The 9,575-nt window shown below is 41.7% G+C and overlaps 1 protein-coding gene across 1 annotated transcript; it reads left to right on the top strand.

The window, feature by feature from the left end:
- The first annotated feature begins 410 nt into the window (after positions 1 to 410).
- vash1 (vasohibin 1) lies at positions 411 to 6,856 on the top strand. The gene is made up of 7 exons (XM_038728025.1): positions 411 to 1,381; positions 1,822 to 1,910; positions 2,364 to 2,420; positions 2,771 to 2,845; positions 4,199 to 4,580; positions 5,196 to 5,305; positions 5,490 to 6,856. Exons 1-7 carry the CDS (start codon positions 1,160 to 1,162, stop codon positions 5,560 to 5,562), a joined length of 1,008 nt encoding a protein of 335 aa, XP_038583953.1. The 5' UTR covers positions 411 to 1,159; the 3' UTR covers positions 5,563 to 6,856.
- Positions 6,857 to 9,575: the final 2,719 nt, after the last annotated feature.

Below are 9,575 nucleotides of genomic sequence, written 5' to 3'. Positions count from 1 at the left end.
TAACAAAAGTATTAACTGGACAAATTAATCTAACTAAGTCAACTGTTGTAATTTCAATTGATGGTAATAAAAATATTTTGATATCTCATGTATAAAAAAATAAATAAATAAAGCTCAAATGTAGGATGTCTGTTTTCACTGCCTTGTAGCTGCCATCTTATCTTTAAGAAATGTCTAAAATAAATTTTCTTCATCCTTTCACCACTCCACCAAACACAATACTGTTGGATTAGTAAACTGAAATGTAACCCCAAAATGGTGCGTTTTTGGCACCGTTAGTAAATAAAGGCATGTGAAAAGACAAGTGGACCTCAGATTAACTCCTTTCGGAGAGCTCCTGAATGCAGCAGTTGTGACGGCTGAGATCATCCGCTAAACAGAGCGCATGCGCAGTAGACGGAGATCTGGGAGTGTCTGAGCGGCTCGTTGGACGTGAATCCAAACCGCAGTCGCTGAACCCAGGAGCATCTGCATGAACAATGAACCGGCTGACTTGGAAGGAAATCATTTGAAACGAAGATGAACCGGACGTTTGAGGAGTGTCGCGGTGATGGGATTGAACAGCAGCAGTGATTTGTAGGATGTATGTGATGTGAATGACCTTTAACGGTACAAGGAATTAGTAATTTCTAATACTTTGTTGTCTGCAGAGTCAATCCTCTTACAGACAGTAGCGTTACATTGGCGGGCTTGTGTTTGCTTGTTGATCAACTTCCACAGTATCGTTATTAAAATAGGATTCACATCCAAATGCTAAATTACCCTAGTGTCTTAATTTATTTATTTATTTAGACGAATTTGTTGTATGTATTACATCCAATGGCCTATAGCCTCTAAATTTAACCAAAGTGTGGAGAAGTTACTGCAAAGTCATTCTTTTTTTCAAAAAGAGGATTTTATTATTGAACTTCAACTGGAAACCCCTGGTGCAACTCCAGCTGCTTCAACAACATATGTGAGAGATCCACATTAAATTTAAGACACCACTGCAGTGACTTGTATTTGAGATATTGGTGGCACAAGCTGTTGGATGTCATGAGTGTGCCATCTGTTGTGGGAACCTACTTAAACCTGCAAGCTGATTAACTGGCAAAAGGTCCAAGGCATCAGTCAGGACGTTTCTGTGCCTGGACTCAGTTGGCTACCTGGTGGAGGAGGGATGCTGAGGCCCACTGCAAGCTCAGTGCAGGAGAGAGATGAGGAGCAGGAGGATGAAGGGGAAGAAGAACTGAGGGATGGAGGGGTGCCTTTCTATGTGAACAGAGGAGGCCTCCCCGTGGATGAGGAGACTTGGGAGAGGATGTGGCGCCATGTGGCTCGAATACACCCCAACGGTGAAGCTTTGGAGAAAGAGATCCGGCGTGCCACTGACCTGCCCAAGGTAAAGCGTTGGATATGTAAAGCTACACCTGATTATACATGACAGGAGTGACTGGTGGAGAAGCAATTTACACCCATGTGTTGTGGAAACATGTTGAGTTAGTGTTACTAGTCCCACATTACTGATAGAAAAACAGAAAGACATGTGCCACTAAATCAACCATAAATACTCCACAAAATCATTATTTTTGCTCATTCCAATTTTATCACAGTAGTGAAGTACAAGGCATGTGTTGTCCAGTCTGTCCTGCACAGTTCATTTGCAAGCTACAGATGTTTTAGACACAGAAGAATGGTACCTTTCAGTCTTGAGCATTGTTTAAGAGCAATTAAGATATTTCCCTTATTTTTGCTGAATCGCACAAGGCTGCATTCTCCAGCTGCTATGAATATTGGGATTGTTGAATGGTAATGCAGTTATTTGGATGCTCTGTCCCACAGATTCCAATGCCGAGTGTGCCTACATACCAACCTACCACCACTATCCCACAGCGCCTAGAAGCCATACAGAAATACATCAGGGAATTGCAGTATCCTTTGACTGAACTGGTACAACTGGCTGGGTAGTAGTACCACGTGGGTATAAAAACAGTGATTATCGAGTCAAGTGTGTTTAAATGTTTTTGATCATTTGTCATTTATGGTCAGAAAAGATATTTTACACACTAATCTCACTCAAATGGATGTAAGATGTAAGTATTTGCTTACAAACTACCTTTTATTAATCCCACTGACACACTGTTTTTGGCACACTTTGTTAGATATGGGGCAACATTAGAAAGTAGGCCACTGTAGATAGTATATTCTATATTAAGCTTGACTTCCACACAGAGCAGAAATTCATCCATAATTAATCCACAATCCATGAATATCACAAAGCACTTTAAGTGTTTGTCTCTCCTCGCCACTGCAGGCAGCAGAGTATTCCTCCAAAGCACTTTCACATTGCTACGTCATGGTATGACCTTAACTGTGTCGTACAGGTACAATCACACGGGAACACAGTTTTTTGAAATTAAGAAGAGCCGGCCTCTTACCGCGTAAGCACATCTCTATTTTCTCCTAAGACTGATTATCAGTGATAGACTCAGCCATTTCTTCTAGTTTAGCCTGTGCTGCTAATGCCTGATGCATGTGGATAAGCTGTATCTACCCTAGGGCTTTTTGAGTTGAGACAAACGTAAAGCAGCAGAGGACTGAAACACAATTTCCCTGACCTCGCTTTATTAGATTTAGTAGTGCAAATTTTATTTCCTTGGCTCATGGAAAATGTTTTTGTTTCCCTGCATGGAATCAATAACAGCATGCTCGTGCCATTTGTAGCGAACTCAGTAGTGTACTAGTGTTATGTATCACAGATAACCAGTAAAAGTGTTACTCTCTTGTTCAGGTTGATGGACATTGCCAAAGAGATGACACGGGAGGCTCTGCCAATCAAATGCCTGGAGGCGGTGATCCTGGGGATGTATCTTTACAGCAGCAGATCATGTTGCATGATGCTTTATATGCCTGATATCTTCATGTTGTATTGTTGTACAGTACTGTGCAGAGGTTTCAGTCAGATGCGGGAAAATGCTATAAAGTAAGAATGTTTTCATATTTATAAATTAACAAAATGCTTCTAGGTACACTTGCAAAAAGTCTGGGATTTTGTAGGCATATCATCAGGTGTATGATTACACAATTACACCAAACAGGTGCTAATTATCACCAATTCAATATGTAGGTTGAAACACAATCATTAACTGAAACAGAAACAGCTGTGTAGGAGGAACTGGGTGAAGAACAGACAAACTTAGCTAACAAGGTGAGGCTGTTGAAGACAGTTTACTGTCAAAAGTCAAACACCATGGCAAGACTGAGCACAGAAACAAGACACAAGATAGTTAGACTGCATCAGCAAGGTCTCTCCCAGGCAGAGATGTCAAGGCAGACAGGGGTTTGCAGATGTGCTGTCCAAGCTCTTTGGAAGAAGCACAAAGAAAAGCGAGGTGGTCGACTCAAGACATTTACTGCTGCAGCAGAAAGACACATCATGCTTACTTCCCTTTGCAATCAGAAGATATCCAGCAGTGCCATCAGCTGAGAACTGGCAGAAAACAACAGGCCCCTGGTACACCCATCTACTGTCCAGTGGTCCGGTTAGAAATGGTCGTCATGGAAGACAAAGCCAAAAAGCCTCCGACATGGAAACGATTAAAGCGATTAAACTATGCACAGAAACACAGGGACTGGGTTGCTGATTGTCTCCAAATTTATTCTGCAGCATGACAGTGATCACAAACATACAGTGGAAGTCGTTGAGAACTATCGTCAGCATAAAAAAGAACAAGGAGTACTGGAAGTGATGGCACGGCCCCCACAGAGCCCTGATCTCAACATCACTGAGTGTGTCTGGGATTACATGAAGAAAGGGAAGCTACTGAAGCTGCCTACATCCACATAAGAACTGTGGGTAGTTCTCCAAGATGTTTGGGCCAACCTAACTGCCAAGTTTGTTCAAAAACTATGTGTAACTAGAAGAAATATTGATCACATTTTTCTTCTGTTCACTCAATTAGCATTTTGTTAATTTATAACAATAGTGTAATAACATGTAATAAAATATTTTTTAAAGCAGTGTTACATCACAGCATTTTCCCCACACCTGCCTAAAACTTTGGCACAGTACTCCATGTTTTCACATGCGTGCACTGACCAGACGTGGTTTCGTGATGTGTTTTTTGGCAAACTTACTGTATGTTGTCTTTTTCAAATTTTGCTCACAGATTTTGAGTCACAGATTAAATGTCCATTGCCTTGACCCACTTTCCTACAGTTACCTCACCAACAACATGCCGGGTGTGGAGCGCTTCCCCCTCAGCTTCCATTCTCAGTTCTCAGGGAACAACTTCCACCACATTGTGCTGGGAGTTCACAGTGGGGGACGCTTCGGCGCACTGGGCATCAGCCGGAGGGAGGACCTCATGTTCAAGCACCTGGAGTTCCGGACACTGATGGACCTGGTGCAAGAATTTGAAGGAGCCTACAGGGGCAACTGGCACACCCTACGCAAGGTCAGGATCGGCCAGTACGTGTCCCACGACCCTCACAGTGTGGAGCAGATAGAATGGAAACACTCGATACTAGACGTGGACAAGTTGACCAAGGAGGAGCTGCGGAAGGAGCTGGAGAGACACACCAGAGACATGAGGCTGAAGGTACAGCACAGCTGAAAACACTTAAATTGCTATCTAAACATAAAGCAGATACTTTTTGCATGTTTAGCGTTTGCTTTACATTTCTTACTGCTTCTAAATAAACATAAATTTTTTCATTCAAATGCTCACTTTGCTGCTGACACCAGTAGAGTACAAGCTGATGGAGCTCTTGCAGCACTAAAGACAATGATGAGAGGGGACTGCCCTTACTAACTGCTTATTAGATTTCCTTTGATGAGCTGTGTCTCCATGCACAGTGACACTGAGCTGACCTGCTATTTGAGGAGCGATTTCTCTCAAACGACGCTCTCTCATCACCTCTCATGCTAACATAATAGAGGCGGCCTTGATGCAGAGCCCTGTGTTTAATAAAACTAATGCGATGGCTTGACTCTGCTCTGCTGTGCTTCATGCATGGCTGGCTCAATCCATCAATAAGTGATCTTTTACAGCGGGCGCTCTGTACAATCACATTTAAAATACAGGGGGATTTTCAGCCACAGAAACTTAGCCTCTCCCTGCACAGCGAGGACATAAGCATAGTTAACTCACCGGTATGCGGTGTTTCAAAGGTACTGAAATTTTGATGAAGATGTTCATATGCGTGAATTGCAGATAGGAAAGCCTGCGCCACCCTCTCCCACCAAAGACAGGAGAAACAGCATGGGTTCACCCCTCAGAGGACCAAGCAGCCCCATACGCAGGATCAGCCGTGTTGAGAGACGGTATGACTAATCATGTGCTCCAGATAATTCGGTCCTTCATGAAAAGATACATGCACTACAGCCACCTAAGATATTCTGACTACAGAAGTCTGGTGATCTTTGTCAAAGGATATGTAGTTTATGAATTAGTCACAGTTTCCTTCTTATGTGAATGTCTCATATTTTTGTGCTTGTTTTGTTGCAGTCCCTCTGGAGACAAGAAGACTGTGGAGCAAAAATCATCTGCAGACATGAACGGATACCAGATTCGAGTCTGAGGAAGAATTGTACTTTGCTCGTTAAGTTACAGGGTGCCACACACGCTTGTTCCATGGGGCCACAGATTTTTTCGAGGCTTAATTCTTTGTACACATTGGCCTACTCACAGGATGCAATGTGGAATAGGTCACCAGCAAACAAATGCCTCATTCAGCTTCCCTATGTCTGTGTTGTCAGAGACATTTTCCGGAGCTGTACTGTGGATACTAATTGGTGCTGGCAATGTTCCCAAATTATAAAGAGGGGTGAAAAGTGCAGCACTTTGTAAACATTTTTAAACCACTCTTTTGCTAACTCAACACAATGAAAAATATGACTCTTCCCCAACTCTGGGCAAGATCACCACTCAGTGTAAATGTGCTACTGGCCATATCATAGGTTTCTGTGGTGTTATCAACAAAAGCTCTTATGGCTTGTCTGCAATCTGTATCGTCGTACTGTAAGTGTGCAACTACATGTAACGTCATTTTAAACCCACTTAGGCTCTGCTGGCCAGCAACTGCTTGTTTAGTGACTAGTTTGCAAACCATTACCCTTGTGCCTTGTATGAAAATTCAAAGAGAACTAAAATACTTTTTGTTTTTTATTAAATATACAACCCATTCTTCTCATTACCTAGCTAAACACAAAGCAGTGGAATTGCTGCTCTTCCAAAATACTGCAAATGAATTAAATAAATTGTGTGAGACAGTTTTGTGAAATCTAATATCCAGATGCTAGCATGTTTAGCATGGTATTTACCTTATTAAGATGTTGACTGAATATAGGATTGAGTAGACACTATACAAAAGTATATGTACAAGTATGAAGGCTCCGGTCGAGTGATAATATGAGAAACAGGAGTCTGAGATCTTCTGGCTGTTAAATATAAAACCTTTCCCATAAACCAATACAATTATCAATGTGACTAACCTCATCTGCATTTAATGTAGACGGAAAGTAACGAAAAGTCAGTTTACATGTACTGTATAACTGCTTTATATATACATTGTTTATAACTTTTCTTTGTAGCAACTGTTTCAAATATTTCACTTGCCTTAAGTGGTATGACTTTTATCTGCATTTTGTATTTTTTTTAATGGAAATTCTATCATTTGATACTTCCATCAGTGTTTGTGGTCAGCAGTAGACCACTTAATATACCATACACTGTTTTGAATATGTTGCCACAACCAACATTTTTATGTGTACAGTAGGTGTTGTCCATATTCATTTCAGTGATCTGTTTTTGTACCAAAAGACTGTTGATTTATAGGATCACAATAAAGGCTCACTTTGATTGTGGCAACACAATTTTGTCTTATTCGTTATTTGTGTTAATAGGGTTTTCTTTATGTATTTAATTAATGCTTAAATAAGGGCAAGGTATGTTGAAAAAAGGCCAGGAATTCAGTGGTTAATCAGTACGTATACTGTAATTAGTTGTCAGGAAGGCTGGATGTCAGGCAAGGAATGGCGCCAGTTTTCTGTCAGCCAATAGTTCAAACTTAGCACATTGTGTCCCTAAGTTGAAGGGAAGCTTTTGGCACCAATGCAAATGATGACGAGAGCACACTCGGGAGATCTCTTAACACTAACCGTTGGGTTTATACAAAGGATTGCATTTTTATTCCATTCATAATATTGTTTAGGTGTCGCCGGTGTGTTTGCTGCAGTCATAAAAATAGCTGTAGAATGCTGGCAGCATGTATGCTGCATGATCCTGCAGTCTAATGTCTCACCAAGTAGATTGATGAAAGTCCCCCTTTCAGCACAGCAATTAGCAAAGACGCCTCAATGACAGCGGTGTTCCATGAAAACCAAGGAACCACTTGGACATGTAGGCCAATACTCTTATGTACCTTTGAGGTAAAATACTGTTAGAATGTACTACTGTGAAACCACATGTGTGTGATTTGTGCAAGTGAACTCCTTGAAACAAGGGTTTGTTGAGGCAGTTGCCTTGGTGAATCAGATAGAAGTTGTGATAAAGATAAACAAATCCCGATCCTTCCTTCCAGTGGGTTCCAGATGTCAAACACCTTGTCCACCAGTGTTTGTAAGAAAGAGAAACAGAAGGAATTATGACCTATTTTTAGGAGGGTGGGCCTACTTCATTTACTAAAGACACACACAATCCTCTTCTTCTAATCATTGTTTAACTGGTGGATGATTGGATGGTATGGAAAATCTATTTACACAGCACACAGACAAGAATGAGTGAGGAGTGAGTGAAAGACATACTACTGATGGTAATCACCTTTGCAGACATTCTGTAGGCCACACATAACACAAAGCTCTCTTACTGAGCCCCATCATGCATGAACACTCAACTATCTAAATGAATTATTCATTCATGCATCACCCAAGCACACGCAGACATCTTCGCCCTTACAAACTGGGTGCCTCGGTGTAGCCCGACGGAAGGGGCAGAACCAACATTCAGGTCACAATTGCAGTGCTAGAAAAGGCAGGATACACAGGGAGCCAGACACCAACTGGAAGATTTAGTGCTGGTAGATGCACCTAACTGAGCTGCATTGTAAATCCGGGAAAGAGCACAAATTAAGTCCTATTTATCAGATTGATTTCAGTTTGTACATGTTAACGATGAGTCCTCCATGCATGCCAAAGTTAGTCATGGAGTTCCTCAAGGATCTGTCCTCGGACCAATCCCCTTCACTTTATATATGCTTCCTTTAGGCAATATTATCAGGAAACATTCCATAAGCTTTCATTGTTATGCAGATGATACTCAGTTATATCTATCGATCAAGCCAGATGAAACTCATCAGTTAGCTAAACTTCAAATGTGCCTTCAGGATGTTAAAACCTGGATGACCTGTAATTTTCTCATGTTAAACTCAGATAAAACTGAAGTTATTGCTCTGGGGCCTAAGCACCTCCGTGACGCATTATCTAAAGATATAGTTTCCCTTGATGGCATCGCCCTGGCCTCCAGCCCCACTGTGAGTTATCTTTGATCAGGACATGTCGTTTAAGTCTCACATTAAGCAAATTTCAAGGACCGCCTTTTTTCACCTACGTAATATTGCGAAAATCAGGAACATCCTGTCTAAAAATGATGCAGAAAAACTAGTCCATGCATTTGTTACTTCTAGGCTGGATTACTGCAATTCCTTATTATCAGGCTGCTCGAAAAAGTCCATTAAGACTCTTCAGCTGATCCAGAATGCTGCAGCACATGTTCTGACAGGAACCAGGAAAAGAGATCACATTTCTCCTGTTTTAGCTTCTTTGCATTGGCTTCCAGTAAAATCCAGAATAGAATTTAAAATCATTCTTCTTACCTACAAAGCTCTTAATGGTCAGGCACCATCTTATCTTAAAGAGCTCATAGTACCTTACTACCCCACCAGAGCACTGCGCTCCCAGAATGCAGGGTTACTTGTGGTTCCTAGAGTCTCCAAAAGTAGACTAGGAGCCAGAGCGTTCAGCTATCAAGCTCCTCTCCTGTGGAACCAGGTTCCAGTTTGGGTTCAGGAGGCAGACACCATCTCCACATTTAAGAGTAGGCTTAAGACTTTCCTCTTTGATAAAGCTTATAGTTAGGGCTGGCTCAGGTGAGTCCTGAACCATCCCTTAGTTATGCTGCTATAGGCCTAGACTGCCGGGGGATTTCCCATGATGCACTGAGCTCCTCTCTCCTCTACTTTCTCTCCCTCTGTATGCAACCTCATCCCATTATTGCATGTTACTAACACAACTTCTCCCCTTTCTGGTAGTCTTGTGCTTTCTCATCTCTCTCCTCCTATCACTTCCTGCAGGTTTTCTGGCTCTAGAGCTGTGGAGTCTGGATCTGTGGTTGCAGGTCACCTGCTGCCCCCGTGTTCCTGCTCGACACCCTCTGCTGCAACGACTATTGTTGCTAGTCTTATTGTTATTATTGTTATTATAATCATTAACATTACGATTGTTACCATTAACACTATTATAAATATCTGTACCATTTTTCATTTAGTCTATAGCAACATCACCTTCACTGTCTGTACCTCTGTGTGTATATTGTGTA

The sequence above is a fragment of the Micropterus salmoides genome, unplaced genomic scaffold (genome assembly GCF_014851395.1).
Source record: "Micropterus salmoides isolate LMB-PRFRI ecotype aquatic unplaced genomic scaffold, ASM1485139v1 Ms_hic_scaffold_19, whole genome shotgun sequence".
Lineage (NCBI taxonomy): Eukaryota > Metazoa > Chordata > Actinopteri > Centrarchiformes > Centrarchidae > Micropterus > Micropterus salmoides.
This window is presented reverse-complemented; position numbering and strand designations above follow the sequence as displayed.